At 45.2% G+C, this 16,318-nt stretch overlaps 2 protein-coding genes across 2 annotated transcripts; one reads left to right on the top strand and one right to left on the bottom strand.

Moving 5' to 3' along the window:
• The first annotated feature begins 634 nt into the window (after positions 1-634).
• LOC109974990 (sialic acid-binding Ig-like lectin 13) lies at positions 635-4,690 on the top strand. The gene is made up of 8 exons (XM_020625488.1): positions 635-644; positions 1,578-1,603; positions 1,872-2,184; positions 2,333-2,635; positions 2,733-2,993; positions 3,192-3,267; positions 4,101-4,128; positions 4,377-4,690. The coding sequence occupies exons 1-8, from the start codon at positions 635-637 to the stop codon at positions 4,665-4,667; spliced, it is 1,308 nt and encodes a 435-aa protein (XP_020481144.1). The 3' UTR covers positions 4,668-4,690.
• A 10-nt stretch (positions 4,691-4,700) lies between these two features.
• LOC109974955 (NACHT, LRR and PYD domains-containing protein 12-like) lies at positions 4,701-15,853 on the bottom strand. Its single transcript, XM_020625422.1, is given in 11 exon segments — positions 4,701-5,271; positions 5,498-5,650; positions 6,322-6,495; positions 7,183-7,356; positions 8,200-8,373; positions 9,670-9,843; positions 11,610-12,693; positions 12,696-13,247; positions 13,897-14,090; positions 14,690-14,855; positions 15,513-15,853. Coding segments are annotated over 11 exon segments (2,946 nt in total). The 5' UTR covers positions 15,604-15,853; the 3' UTR covers positions 4,701-5,261.
• Positions 15,854-16,318: the final 465 nt, after the last annotated feature.

The raw sequence follows: 16,318 nt of genomic DNA, 5'->3' as shown, positions 1-16,318 counted from the left end.
GTCCAAAATGCAGCAGCGCGTCTTTTAACATGTACAAGAAAATATGAGCATATCTCTCCAGTTTTGGCCTCCCTACATTGGTTACCTGTGCATTTTCAGGTCCATTACAAAATTTTACTCTTTGTTTTTAAATCTCTTCATGGCTCTGCACCATCCTACTTATCTGATTTGCTTCATTGGCATACACCCACACGCTCTCTGAGGTCAGCAAATCAGTTTCTCTTGAGTGTCCCAAGAACAAAGCGTAAGCTTAGAGGCGATCGAGCCTTCGCAGTTGCTGGTCCTAAACTCTGGAATGATTTACCGCTGTCCATTAGACAAGCCTCTACCCTGTCTGTTTTTAAGTCTCTTTTAAAAACTCATTTATTTTCCCTGGCATTTTGATATTTTATTTTTGTGTTGATTTTAGTCATTTTTTTATATTGATAATATTTTATATTGTTGTTTGTGGGTTTATAATTTATACTGTTTTATTGCAATGTACAGCACTTTGGTCCACTCTGGTTGTTTTTTAGTGCTTTATAAATAAAGTTGGTATGGTATGGTATGGTCTTGTTATGGGCTAGGTTTGACTTGAAATTAGGGTTGTATACATCAACAGACGTTTGATTGGTCTGACGTAATTGATGCGGGAATGATCGCAGGTAGCCTATTGTTCGGTAAGGCAGCTGTTGCGTTGTATTATAGGATTTGTAGTTTGTATGTTATCGGTGCTTTATATCGCCGGGCCATTAAAAATATATATATAAAATGATCTTGTGGGCCAGATGTAATTGTACGCTGGGCCGGATGTGGCCCGCAAGCCTTCAGTTTGACACGTGATCTATAGCTTCAGGTTTGAAACCAGGCTGCGGTTCTTTCTGTCACCACCAGATGTCAGCAACAACCAGTGCAGGGACTCCTCACATCTGTTTCTGCTGCCAGCTGTGTAGAAACCATTCAAGTTAATAGTCACCTGTTCAGATCTGTCGTCAGTACTGTGAGTTATGGGATGTGTCCTGTAAAAGATAAGGAACATGGTCCTGCAGTGAGCCTGTTAAATAGGATGTTTGAGGAGGAATAAGTCATGCAAATGATGTGTCCACATCTGATTTCCTTGTTCGCAGGAAGGGTGAGCAGCCAGTAGTTTTGCTCATTAATAACCAGGGGGTCATGTGATGAGCTAAACACAGAAGTTAGACCGTCTGTCTTCCATGTTGCACGCTTCACTGCAAATCTGCCAAAATTCACAAATCATTTCACCTCATTTAACCTCAGAATTATTACACTTCTCCTTTTTCTACTGCGGGCATGTTTGGTAGGTTTGCATTTACTATTTGCTTCTTAAACTAAAACCTGTATTTTGTTGTTGTGTACTGCACTGCCAATGACAGATACCATGTAAACTAATTGGTATAAAAACATGAATCCTGTTGTTTTGTGTTATATTTTAAGTGATTTCGAAGCTCAGCAGACAAAGTTTCTGGTGTGGATTTGAAGTACGGAAGTTGCTTCAGAAGACTGAATGCTGTGTCAGTCTGTAAACGTCTGGATTAAAACGACTGCAAAGTGACAGCTGTATTATATTTGTGTTCCAGGGAGCCGGTTTGTGTCTGTGGTGGCGGTCAGCATGTGGCTGAGTGTTTCAGGTCAGCTTGTTCACTCACTTACTAAATCATTTACCATCTGAACTTTGTTTAGAAACACCACCAGAAGGACAGTGTGTTAGAGCTACACTTCCAACTGTTCACTCCCTGACTACAGTGTTGTATAAAGAAAAGGTCCAGCTTGAAACGTCAGGCTGAACCTTCTCTTCATGCTTGTTTTCCCACCTTCTGTTCATAATGACATTTGCTTCACAGGTGCTTCGGCTGCCTGTTCTGGTGGTGTAGGCCTCTTCATTGCAAATCCCCTGTAACTTCAGCACTAAATCAAAAGCTAACATCAACAACGCAGGACCGATCTATGGTGTGTGGATCAAAACTGACGCTAATTTTGGTGCCTCTCCAAACAATGTGATCTACAACAGTAGCTTGGCTGTTAATACCTATCCAATGAATATTACTGGAAACCTGAATCAGATGAACTGCACCACTCTATTTTCCAATTTAACCACAAGTTACACAGATGTGTACTACTTCAGGATGGAGAACAGTTCATACAGGGCAACAGCTTCTTGTGATCCTCTTCAAATAAATGTTAGAGGTGAGTGAGCTTTATTCCCATTGGTTAGTCTGTAACACTACTGTGGCTTTTCTGGTGTGACACCGGCCTTCACTGTGGAACTAATGTTGTCATATAAAAAGGTTGTAACACACTCCTCTTTAATGTAAAATGTGTGATTTGGATCCAGATTCTCTGACCCCCACAATAGAGATCTCAGGTGCTACAAAGGAGGCGGAGTCTGTCAATGTGACCTGCTCAGCTTCCAATCCCTGTCCACACTTCCCTCCTAACCTCTCCTGGAGTCTCCAAAGGGACTCTCGTGCCATAACACAGGAAAACACAGATGGAACCTTGACAACTACACTCCAGGAGACCATCACTCTGTCAGACACACACGATAGAAACAACATCACCTGTACTGCCACATATCCTGTGAATGGAGGCCAAGGTGTAAAGACAGTGGAGACTGCAGTGACTCTCAACGTGTCCTGTAAGACAACCACATTGTTGTTGATCCTGCCAGTGCATAGAGCTCATGGGATGTCATCTGATTTTAATTAACCAAGTGAGTGTCATGTTTTCCTCAGACATGCCCAAGGACACCTCAGCATCCATCAGTCCACCAGGTGTGGTGTCAGCAGGTAGCTGTGTGAACCTGACCTGCCGCAGCAGAGCCAGGCCTCCTGTCAGCCGCTTCACCTGGTTCAAGACCAGCAAAGACGGACCCGTGAACGTGTCTGAAGGAGACGTTTACAGCTTTAATGCCACAGAAGGGGGAGTTTATTACTGCATGGCCACAAATGATCTTGGGAGTCAGAAATCATCAGAGATCCATCTGACTATAGAAGGTAAACCACTGCATTTTGCAGTGGAAGGACAGCAGCTGCTGTCGAACAGATTGTAAGTGGGAGGGGCCTTGACTGTACAGGAATGCAGAAACATAGGGGCTGGGCAGAAAGAAGAACGCAAGAGACTTTCATTGCATTTCAAAAGAGTGTATAAGGCATTTTATTCTTCCTGACCTATAGTATTGTCTGTTTCTGTAGGGTGTGTACCATGGAGGGCGGTTGTCGGAGGGATCATTGCGATTGCTGCACTCGTCTGTGTGGTCGTCGCCATTTGGTAAGTGTCTTAAACCAGCGTTACACCCAGATCCATGCTGTTTTTCTGACTAAATGTGAAGTGTTACTTTCGTAACTGGGAGTTCACAGGTGTGTTTCAAGTTCCTCAGGGCTCTGTTACTCGGGTCACTACTGTTCTGTCCACACGCTACCACCAAACTCACATTGTACAAAGAGAACCATGATATCCATCTTTATGCAGATAACACTGTTTTTTCACTACAAATCTAAATCATGTGAATGACGATTTCACAAAAGATTTTGGAAGCTTACGTTGATGAAACCTTCACTGTCACTGTCACCTTCAAATGTGAAGTTGTGCTGCGGAAACCAGACACGATAGTGAATGGTAAATGGACTGTATTTTATATAGCGCTTTCTGACAGTGTGTTGCACTGGCCAAAGCGCTTTACAGCGCTTTACAGAAGATTATACACCATTCACCCATTCACACACAACATTCACACACCGATGACGACAGGCTGCCATGCACCAGCGCTAGTCAAGCCACCGGGAGCAATTCGGGGTTCAGTGTCTTGCTCAGGGACACTTAGGCATGCGGGGAGACCGGGAGTTGAACCACCAACTTGCTGGTCAGGAGACGACTGCCCTACCTCATGAGCCACAGCATTGAAGTCAATGTACAAGTGTTTCACTGCAGTTACATAAAATATCTATGATATGGTTACATCACATAACAACTGTAGCTCACTGTCCGACCTCTCAGACTTAGGATTAAGTCAAAATGCTGCAGCCAGACTTCTCTGTAGATCCAAAATGACTGGCTTTAATGTATTTATTGCAACTGTATAATTTTATTTTTTCTTTTTCCAGGCAGTTAAAGCTGAGACATCAGACACAGGTGGGAAAACATTTTAAAGTACAGAAGTGTGTGACTGAGCTGAGCAGGTTCCTCATTAGTGAGTTAAATGTGAAGAAACAGGAAACAACAAATCATCCTGACAGCAGTTCACATGAACAGTCCAGTATCATGTTTATAGTGTTCAAAATGTAAAGTGGAAGGTCATTAATCTGAGCTGAGTGAGCGATGACAAAGTGAACTAACAGAAGTGGATAAAAGTTCGTTCTCATTTGATCCATTTTTCACAGAGTCCAACGGGCCAAGATCCGGCTCCTCAAGAACCAGCCAGACCAGCAGAAGAAAACATCCATTATGGGGAGATCAACTTCTCCAGCCTGAGAGCTGGAGCACGCACCAACTTGGTGCAGGACAGACAGCAGCAGGACACAGTGTATGCAGAGGTCAAAGTGCCCGGAACAGACACATGGATGTCTGACGGTGCAGAGGATCTCTACGCTCAGGTGAAGGGAAAAGTGAGTTCGTGGACATCTTTTATTACTCAAGTTTTCTATTATTACAGGGAAAGATTTCTGTGGTAGTAGATCCCCCGCCAGAGTTTTTGAGGGCGCACAGACCACATTTCGAGCGCTACTCAGTTTGCAACTCAGCATTTGAAACACAGGTAAGTGCAAATGCAGACGAGAGCGTAATCCAGGCCGTTTCTGAGGCTACGCGCTCAGGTGTCTCCACTGCAGTTTGTTTAAAGTGTGTCTGAGCCAAAAGGTTTGAAAGCGCTCTTCAGTCTGAAAGTCAGACTTTGAGAGCACAGGAACAGATATGTGAGAGTAGAATCAGGTTTAAGAGCAAGGGAGGATCCTCGCTGCTCAAATCTGTTATGCTCCCGACTGTCCTCGCTCTCAACTGACTGTGCTTACAAACCTGTGGCTGCTCGCTCTCAGATGAGCTGCAAACTGAGCGGCGCTCCACATGCACCCTCAAACATGATGATGGGGTTGTACTCCCATACACTGAAGCAGCAGCACAGACCAAACACCTGAACAGTCACTGCTGGATGAAGCAGGACCTCCCAGGAACACGGCCCGGTCGACAAGCTGTTGCTGCAGCTTTCCCCCATCTGGATCATCAGGTCACAGCTCGTCCTCTCACAGTCGTGTTCTCTCTCACAAAGATCATCACTTCCATCTGTTGAGAGAGAAGACAGACAGCGGCAGCCATAAATCAGGGTTTACAGTGACTTCAGACCAACGGTGGAGCAGCTGTGTAGTGTAGCTTCCTTTCAGCTTATGTTAACGAATTGGAGCGAACACATCTGAATGTGATCTGATTAGCTGACTGTTGTCTGTTCCTCTACCCAGGCCTGGAGCCTGTGAGCAGTGTCGCTGAGGAAACTGGAGGAGGCCAGACTGACCTCAGCCTTTCCACGAGAGCAGACAGCAGCTTCACCCCCGAGTCCTGCAGCTTGTTTCCACTCAGCACCAGCTCTCTGACATGGGAGGGGTTGGACTTCAGAGCCGAGGCCAGAGAAGCACAGCTGGTCTCTGACAACCTGCAGTGACTCAGTCTGAATAAAGAGTGAACCAACAGGATGCAGGTTAAAACCAGTCAGACACAGGAAGTGGCACAGAGCTCTCGTTAATGTGAACAATAACATGCGGCTGCCTTAGTAAAGATGTACTATAGAGGAGAATCAGAGCCACTGTAGAACTTTGAGTTCTGGCTTTACTGTTAGATTACTGACTTTTACCCCTCAGAATTCAAATTTCTGAATTTAAAATGAGGATTCTGAGGGGACAGGTCAGAGGTCAAAACACCGACAGTGGCTCTAATGCTCTGACTTCACATCTTAAGCTCTTTCTTGAAGAAATGAGAACAAATTGATAGATTTATAATCACTCACTGATGCTTCACTTTCATTGTAATGTTGTAACTGAAATATTCAAACCCAAGTTGTTGTAATAATACGTTCTGTATCTGCTCGTTTGCGGTACTTTAAAAACATTTTACTACTTTGTTAATTGAGTGCAGATGCTAATTTGATATGGGTTTATGTTATTGTCTGATTGATTACATGTGACTTTATTATTCTAAGGGAGAAATCTAAGAGACAGTCACTGAATCATTGTAAAAAAAAAAAAAAGACTATACCATTAACATCCTCACTGTGGACCAGCATGATATCAGCCTTATGTCTCCAGATTGTTGTCAGCACAGAACTAAAACATGGTATCTGACCTCAGAGTCTCCAGTCGACAGTGTGGACTCTCCAGAAAACCACACAGCTGCTTCACTGCTGGATCCTGCAGGTTGTTGTTACTCAGGTTCAGCTCTCTGACATGGGAGGGGTTGGACTTCAGAGCTGAGGCCAGAGAAGCACAGCTGGTCCCTGACAAGCTGCAGCCCCACAGTCTGAATAAAGAATAATCTGTCACTGTAAGTAATGTTTATAACAGGCGTTTGCATCAACTCTGGTGTGCTCCCACTGCAGAGCCCTGAGCCTGTGCAATCAGAGGTTCTGTTCAGGAGTCAGTGGGATTCATTCCCAGGACAGTCGAACAACTCGAGGTAATTACAGGAGTCTGTTAATTCAACATAAAACGTGTAGTGTCAGGCCACCTTAGAAGCTACACACCTTACCTGTTCTGACTTGGTCTCTCCACTTAGCACAATATGCTGAATGAATAAAATGCTCGTAGTTTTTAAACAAACAAAATGAGCCTATTAGCAGACTTTCCAGCATGCACTGTTGAAGAGTCTCCAGAGACTTGGCTGAAATTTAAAGAATCCATTAATGATGGGAACATTGTGGCTTTAATATGTGCTAATAAAGTGACACTCATCAATCTTATAGGTCTCTGTCTGAGACATCTAGGTCAAAGAACTTAAACCCAACGTCAACAGGTTGTGATATGTAGCACAACAAGCTCGCAAAGTGATCTAAACAGGACAGCAGGTCTGAGCACGCTCAGAGGTGTCTGGTGTACAGGAGCTACTATCAAGAGGCTGCTGGTGCGTATGTGACCATACAAAGATAAATTGGGTTCAGTGGTGGATTAGGAACCTAAAATATACAGTACGAACAGGAAGTGAACTGACCTCAGAGTCTCCAGGCGACAGTGTGGACTCTCCAGAAAACCACACAGCTGCTTCACTCCCGTGTCCTGCAGCTTGTTTCCACTAAGGTTCAGTTCTCTCAGATGGGAGGGGTTGGACGTCAGAGCTGAGGCCAGAGAAGCACAGCTGGTCTCTGACAACCTGCACTCCCTCAGTCTGAATAAAGAACAAACCATGTGACGTTAGAAGACCAAGTTCCTGCCTGAAACCATTCAGGGCTCAATCATCTGTTCAGAGCTGAAGAAGGTTTAGAAAGTAGAAGTTTATCCATCCATCTTCCTCCGCTTATCCGGAACCAGGTCATGGGGGCAGCAGTCTAAGCAGAGATGCCCAGACTTCCCTCTCCATAGACACTTCCTCCAGCTCCTCTGGGGGGAATGTTGAGGTGTTCCCAGGCCAGCTGAGAGACATAGTCCCTCCAGTGTGTCCTGGGTCTTCCCTGGGGCCTCCTCCCGGTGGGACATGCCTGGAACACCTCCCCAGGAAGGCGCCCAGTAGAAGTTTAGAAAGTGGAAACTCCAAACAGCTGAACCCAACAGGATGCAGGTTCAAACCAGTCAGATACCAGAAGTGACACCGAGCTCTCATTAATGACACAGATGTCCTGACCAAAGTTGGCGGGGACTTGTCCTAGCCCGCAGGCAGCCCTCTAGAGATAAAGGGGGTTTCAACCAGTTGTCCACTGCAGCCAAGGAACTGCAGCTGGCCACTGCTCATGTATTAAATAATATACAGTAGTTTCACTGTAGAAATCTTAATTTATTTTAACCCATTTCTATGTATTATTTATTATTTATGAATAATCAAATTGATGCAAATATATAAAACTTAGAGAAGCCCCACAACAGGGGTTACCTGTCAGTTAGAATGGTTGAATCCTAAAAAAAATGTCTTCTGATTTGATATTTTGACAGTATGAGACTCGATTGAATAAAACACTGTGCCCAGCAGACAGTGAATGTTGTTGTCTCAGCACAGAACTAAAACATGGTATCTGACCTCAGAGTCTCCAGTCGACAGTGTGGACTCTCCAGAAAACCACACAGCTGCTTCACTGCTGGATCCTGCAGGTCATTGTCACTCAGGTCCAGGTGTCTCAGATGGGAGGAGTTGGACTTCAGAGCTGAGGCCAGAGAAGCACAGCTGGTCTCTGACAACCTGCACTCAATCAATCTGAATGAAGAATAAAGCATGTAGATAAAATCGTTCACAGTCCAGCCAGACATGTCCTAATCAATTAGCTTTTCTCTAAAATAAGTTGAATTGGAAAAGGTTATTTATGGAGAAATGACGTCAGGAGAGCTGACACACTGCCGGAAGACGCTGATCACCCAGAAGTTGCTGAGTGTTGAAATGTTAGTGCATCTAAAACTATCTGACACAGAAAACTATCATTCAGAAATACCAGTAATGAGAATAGAGGTAATGAATGGGCTAGTACTGCAGTAGTAATAGGTGACGTGTATCGTGGATCAGAAGAGGCTCAGTTAACACGGATACTGACTGACTGCAGTAAACAGAGTAGAGAACAATGGACGATCGGCAGGTGCATCGTTACATGACTCGCTTTTCGTCAATAACGCAGGAAAACTTTAAAAACTTTGCCTCACAAAACTGAATGACTGAAGAAAAACGGTCCTATGAAAAACATCTGTTGACTGTGGGCAGTCGGAGGCTTCAGCCAACATGTCCGTGAAGGTTTCCCATTAGGTGAAGGATTTATCTCGAGCTATGAACAGCTCTCGTCTGAGAGGTGGCTAGGATTTCCGGATGCCTCTTACAGTGTGACTGAACAAGAGATTTAGACGGCACTCTCTGTGGTTTTGACCATCTCAGTCAAAACCTCAGTACATCCTGTCAGAAGAGGAAGTGCCATTCCTGAATCCTGACAGATTTCTCTACATTTTACATGTATAAATTGTTTATTAAAGTTAAAAGTTAACAGAAGAAAACAGAAAAAAGTTGAGAAACGTGGAACATTATACCATCCAAACCAACTTAGAGGCTGAAATGTATAATGTATATCAAAACGCTGAGCTCAAGACTAAAACGTCTAAAGTCTTTGGATCAGCATAAAGTTTAAATGACTTCTCCAGCCCGTGTAACGAAGCAGGAAGCTGACAAAGACAGGATGGTTTAGAGGAATTAGAGTTTCCCCATAGAAAACCATCATTTAGAAAAAGTTGACAAAAAGTTCACCAACATAAAAAGTATAAAAGTAGCAACAAAAGAAAGTTAGTAGTCCAAATGTCCTTAGGAAGACGTTTTAAAGTCTGAACAGAGTTTCTAGCCCAACACATCTATTTTTCCATCTTATTTCGCCCTTTTTTTGGCCTCTATCTCATTCTAAAGCGCAAAGATAACGCTGGGGGAGCTGATCAGCTCGTCCTTCTGTTACTGGGGCTCATCGTCATGTCAGCCTCATCCAAATGTCAGCCCACTCATTCCACTCCTTCACAGTGAACTGACCTCAGAGCCTCCAGGCGACAGTGTGGACTCTCCAGTCCAGCAGACAGTAGCTCCACTCCTGGATCCTGAAGGCTGTTTTCACTCAGGTCCAGTTCTCTCAGATGGGAGGGGCTGGACTTCAGAGTTGAGGCCACGACATCACAGTGAGTCTTGGAGATTTGACAGTTAGTAAGTCTGTCATGACACATAAAATACAAAATATGTTTGTATGAAAGACAAAGTGAGGGTCCAAGGGTCTCTATATTTTGTCCTCTCTAGCTATATACATGAGAGGGTCAGAATATTAGGAACACATCTGAATATAATGTAGTCCGGCCACCTTTAACTATGACCTCCGTAATAAACATATAACTGAATTTATACATTTATGACAGTTTCAAAGACTGAAACATGTTGAGCTTCATAAACAGATATTAAGGTGGAAGTGTTGCACTGAAGTGCACACAGCTGTACAGGTGTACCTAATAATGCTGCCCACAGCTGGAACCAGCTCCCATTAGAACTCAGATCTGCCCAGCTGGAGCCACTGTTAAGACTACAGACTGTTTGCCACTTAAAGGTATATTCAGAGATTTGACATCATTACACATTTTGACTCATTCATCTAAGTTTTCCTCACATTTCTCTGTCTGGCCTTTCAGTCTGTGTGCTCCACAAACCCCAGGTGGCACTGGGCTGTGCTCACTCTGTGAAGGTGGAGAAAGGATTGGAGTCTCGGGTCAGGCCAGCTAATTTCAGCCAATCAGAACAAGGAGCACGAGGACAAAGACAAAAACTGAAAAAAGGACTATGATCAGGGAAGCTGGGAGACCCGTGTCAACACAAAGACAGAGGGAGTTGTGGGATCTAAAAGGGATGAGAACAAACACAGAGGTTGCTCTTTTTCTGCTGGACAGGTGGGTCGGTGGTTTGCTATGCACCACTGAAAGGTCATTAAGGTCAACATAATGCTCAGTTAGGTATGCTAATCTGTGGCAGTGTTAGAGTAGATACTTTATTGATGCCACAGTGGGGAAATTTCTGTGTTACAGCAGCAATAGAGAACAACCAACATAACACCATAAGAACAGACACCACCATAAGAAGAGACACATAAGAACGGAACTTTATAAAAACACAGAAAAGAACACAACGAGGACACAGCTGCTGTAACTTGCTGCCACTCCGCGCAGCGCAACAAAGAACACTTAGGGTGTATGCGGTTGTTCTGACTTCAGCTACAGCAGCTGGAGGTCGCTGTGGGAGGTGGAGTCCGTAGCTGGTTTGCCACATGTTGCGCCCAGGTTATTAGTTTTCTGACGTCTCCCCGGTCATCAGCATCCCTGCTGTGACACTGGGCATTCATGTGGGATGTGGGAATGAGCTCCTAACTGAAACAACTCGTAGATTTGTGTACATAGTTATCAAACGTTCACAGTTGAGGGCTCAAAGACAGGTAACGACGCTCACCAATACTGGGCTATATTGACTCAGTCATAAGGGCACATTTTTGGGCATCAAAGGGCTGAAACACCACCGATGGGGATAAATATCTCAGACTCAATACCAGTCGGGCAGAACTGATGAAGCCTCTTGGATGAGACGTGAAGCGTCGTCAACCTAAAACTAAGTCCAGTTGATATATTCTAAGTTTTTTCAGCTTACTATGACCTGGATGACTGAGAATCTGCATGGACTAAGGAAAAGTGGTACAGAGTAAATTAGGAACAGTGAGAATCCACAGTCTGCCACAGCTGTACTAGATGTACTGGGTATATATCCTGTACTTGCGTGTAACTTTTGCTTCCAATGATTTATCTATTTGTGTGCACTGTCTTAAGAACTTTGAATAAAAATGTGCTTTATAAATTAACTTGCCTTGCCTACGTTTGGAGCGATACAGGAAAGGGGGTCAGAAAATTCAGCAGGTTTAGGGGGTTGATGGTCACATCTGGACTCACCGAGCCTTTCTGCAGTTCCTCACAGCTGGGACCAGTCTCAGTCGTCCCTCCTTTGATGTCTTGTATTTCTCCAGGTCCAACTCATCCAGAACCTCCTCTGTCATCTGCAGCATGTAGGCCAGAGCTGAGCACTGGAACTCAGAGAGTCTCTGCCCTGACCTGGTCTCCGACTTCAGGAACTTTTGGATCTCCTGATAGACTGAGTGGTCGTTCAGCTCCATCAGACAGTGAAAGATGTTGATGCTTCTGTCAGGAGAGACTTCATCACTGCTCATCTCCTTCAGGTTGTCGATGGCTCTCTGGATGGTTTTTGGACTGTTCTCTGTCTGACCCAGCAGGCCTCCTAAGAGTCTCTGGTGGGACTCCAGACAGAGGCCATGAAGGAAGCGGACAAACAGGTCCAGGTGGCCGTTTTTACTTTCCAGGGATTTCTTCATGGCTGCCCTCAGGAAGACATCCAAGAAAAAGTAACTGTAGTCTTCCCCCAGAAACATCTCCAGTACCTCTGTGTTCCTGTTGGTGTAGCAGTGGACCATGTAGACTGCAGCCAGAAACTCCTGAACACTCAGATGAACAAAGCAGTAGACTGATTTCTGGAATATCACCCACTCTCTTTTGAAGATCTCTGTACAAAGTCCTGAGTACACCAAGGCCTCTGGGACATCCAGACCACACTCCTCCAGGTCTTCTTGGTAGAACATGATGTTTCCTGTCTCCAGATGTTCAAACGCCAGCCTCCCCAGCTTCAGAAGAACATCCCTGTCAGCCTCCTGCAGCTCCTGTGGACTCGTCCCATGTCCCTCACCGTACTTGTGCTTCTTCCTCTTGGTCTGAACCAGCAGGAAGTGTGAGTACAGGTCCGTCAGGGTCTTGGGCAGCTCTCCTCTCTGCTCTGTAATCAACATGTGCTCCAGGACTGTAGCAGCAATCCAGCAGAAGACGGGGACTTGACACATGATGTGGAGGCTCCTGGAGGCCTTGATGTGGGAGATGATCCTGCTGGACAGCTCTTCATCACCGAACCTCCTCCTGAAGTACTCGTCATTCTGGGCGTCGGTGAAGCCTCGTACTTCTGTCACCCTGGCGATAGTGAAAGTCTGCTTTCATCCAGGCCGTCAAAGATGAACAGAGCTTTACAGACAGCCAGCTCCTCTGCTGTGACCTTCTGTAAGGTTGGATGGAAAACATGGAGCAGCGTGAGAAGACTGTGCTGCTCATGTCTGATCAGGTTCAGCTCCCTGAACGAGAGCAGAACCAGCAGGCTGACATCTTGGTTTTCCAAGCCCTCTGCCCAGTCCAGAGTGAACTTCTGCACCGAGAAGGTTTTACCAACGCCGGCGACGCCGCTTGTCAGGGCTGCTCTGATGGGTCTCTGTTGGTCGGGGAAGGCTTTAAAGATCTGGTGGCACTTGATTGGAGTGTCCCGGAGGGTCTTCTTCTTGGACGTGGTCTCAAGCTGCCTCACTTCATGTTGGGTATTGACCTCTTCACTGTGTCCCTCTGTGATGTAGAGTTCAGTGTAGATCCTGTTGAGGAGGGTTTCACTTCCTGTTCCATCAGTTCCTTCAATCACACGTTCACATCTGCTCCTCAGACTGATCTTATGTTCATCCAGCACCTCCTGCAGACCACCACCGGCTGAAATAAAAAAATGAGAGAAAAGTAAATTTGTTGACCTCATAGACAATATAAAAAACAATCAAAACAACAAGGTCAGTTGGAGCTAGCACACAGCTTCTGTCATTAACTTTTCAGTCAGTAATACAGTGTTATGCATGATGATTTTTCTGCCGGCCCAACTGGCTCTCTGTCCGGCTGAAAGCTCAGCTGCACGGACTCATAAGGATTTGCTCTAAGACTGTGGGTCAACAACTGAGACAGGCTTCCAAACCAGTGTTGAAAGGACGTGGTCTGTGGCTGCTAAGATAGGATTAGATTCCTGGCATATTTTACATGGTGAACACCAGTTGCTGCCATCAGAAGCCTTAGACACCCATAGGTTCGACTGCACAGATTTAAGACCTCTTTTTTCCCCGTCTCCAAAACAGCTGAAGTCTGAGCTCTCAGCTGTATTTACTCAGAGTGTTACCTTCAAACTGTCTTATATGTTGTTGTGATTTTGTACAGTGTGTTTGTGTTGTTTTTAATGATGCATGCCTTGGGATGCAGGACAAAACCCAGGAAAGTTGGTACAGAGCAGACCTGAACTCTGCTGAAAAACAGGCAACTATCAAGGACATCTAAAATGATCTGATATGTCCATCGGCAGACAGGTGTACAGTCTTACTTTGTACAGGTCCGTCTCCACACTGGGGAGAGCAGGAGCGTCCTGATGAGCCAGATTGGCCCCAGTATGAGGTCAAGCACTGTCTGCAGAACCAGTGTCCACAGCTGGTAGAGACCGGGTCCTTTCGCACATCCTGACACTGAGAACAGTGGGACAGCTGCTGCTCCTCAGAGCCATGACTCCTCTTCATCTTTCTGTGAAAACAAAGATTTGCTGTTATAAGATGTCCAGATATATCCGACACCAACCAGAAGCTCTGAAGGTGACAGAAACCAGTAAACATGGAGCCACTTTTCAGTTTGAATTCCATGCCCAGTCTGTAATCTGACCTGTCCTGCTTCTTGTCTGGTGAACTACTTGAAGTTTGTTGTTAACACAAGCTCCTTCACAGTAAAAGCCTTCCATTAAAACGCCTCGTTAGGTTTGAGCTGAGGTCACGAGCAGCTGTGGCATTCCCTCTGTGTCAGGCCAGCTTTGTTAACAAATCCAAATGCTCATGGTTAAACAATGACCACAGGTAACCTCTGACACGGGACACATAATTTCTCATGCAAAGTGTTGTAAACTCTAACAGATCCCAGCCAACCAAGTTTCTGTGGCTGATTTTCTCCATCGGGTTTATCAAAGCAGGAACTGTTTATCAAACAAAACTGTTCTCTGTTAAAATCATTTCACAAGAAACAGCACACTGAGATGCTAAAAGAACCGGTTGTCTAGTGACATGACATCAACACGCTATGTGCTGTTGGAGGCGACAGGATTGGGCTTCAGTGGTTTGTACAGGCTCTCTTACTTGGTGTCTGAGGGGCCAGGTTGGCTACTGAAGTACAGAGGTTCATCTTTGGACCAGTCGCTCTTCACAGACAGACAGTTGGGTCCTGGAGACTCTGTTCGGTCCTCCTCTTCCTCCACACAGCCACTCATCTTCAGAGGAAAACCAGTAACACTGACTGGGCGCTCTAAACAGAGAAAACAGGAAGTGTCACACACACTTTCACTTTTCTTCTATTTCTGCAAACAGAATTTTATTGTTCCCTGTACAGTCCACAGGGAGAACCCTGGCCTGGAGACAGTAGAACCACAATATCATCACCTGCTCTATCGTATCACAGTGAATTACCTGGCTACACACCTCATCTGTTCCCGGGTCCCTGGATCACCTGCTCAGTGTGGCCCCGCCCTCTCTGTTTACATTAAACTATTGATGGGGGGGGGCACCCAGCATCATTGTCCTTGTGGAGGCTTTGCCTTCCCTGTGGGTAATATTATGGTAATGACTTGGTTAAAGCTTGGAGTAAACATCCAGGAAACGCAAGTGCGCGTGTTTTAGTGGTTCGCAGATTGAGTGAACAAACTACACACAGAGAAATAGTGACCGCTCCACAGGAAATCAAAGCATCCTGTGGTGACACGTACCCCGTCTCAGGTTCCCTCTGCTGCTATGCACGCTCTTTAACTTACTGTCTGCTTTTCTTCCGGTTAATCGTGGGCGCGCTCCAAGAGCCAACCGGCGCGTGCCGGCGTTCGATGTGTTCCCTCTGTTAACACCTGTTTCCTGTAGCGCCCCCTCTCGGTGGCTAGGTTTGATACCGGGGGAACACGTTTAGATACCTCACCGGGTTGTGCCGGGCGGGCGTGGTCTCCCGAATGGAAGAAGGGACACACAGCGGAGACGTGAAGACGTAAACTGTAGTCAGCAGAGTACATTTCAGGGGGATTTCCAAGATCCAGAAACTGGGAAACAAGCCCAAAATAAACTGAAACAACGTCTTCAGAGTGCTGATGAGCAGAGCCCCCCTTAATGAAAGGTAAATGTTACTGAAATGAAGTCAGAGCAGCTGGACAGCAGTTCAGAAACACATTCAAACTACGTGTATCATAATGAAGTCGCTCATTTTGGTGCTAATGATAGCTCCGTTATCGCTGCTGTCTCGCTGTAGCAGCCTGACAGTAAACGTGACTTCCGCTTAGACTTCCGTTTGCCCACTGAGCACTCAGCGGGAGTCGCGGTATTTCTTCAAGGTTTGGTTTGTTGGATAGTGTTAGGTATTTTTAGTCAGATAGAAATTGGATAGATACTTTATGTATTAGAAATGTTTAGTGGAGATAGGATGTCTAGTTAGACTGTTAAATGCTTAGTCATGCTTATGAGTTTCTACAGGGTACATCTGGTCAAGGATAACAAGAGAGAAGAGTTGATGATTGTCAGCAGACAGGGTGTTTAATATTATTATTATGATGTGTATAACTGTAGCCTTAGCCATAATATTTTCTTATGTTTAATGTCATGACATGTCACTAGAAGTCGTGTGAAATGTTTTTAGCTACACACCACTTAACCAACAGACACACACACATTGATTTTCTTCATGTTTTGACTACTGCTATGGTCAGCTGCAAAGCTGGCACCAGGGACACGTTA

The sequence above is a fragment of the Monopterus albus genome, unplaced genomic scaffold (genome assembly GCF_001952655.1).
Source record: "Monopterus albus unplaced genomic scaffold, M_albus_1.0 scaffold355.1, whole genome shotgun sequence".
In the NCBI taxonomy this organism is placed as follows: Eukaryota; Metazoa; Chordata; class Actinopteri; order Synbranchiformes; family Synbranchidae; genus Monopterus; species Monopterus albus.
The sequence above is the reverse complement of the archived record's forward strand: the minus strand, read 5'-3'. Positions and strand labels throughout refer to the sequence as shown.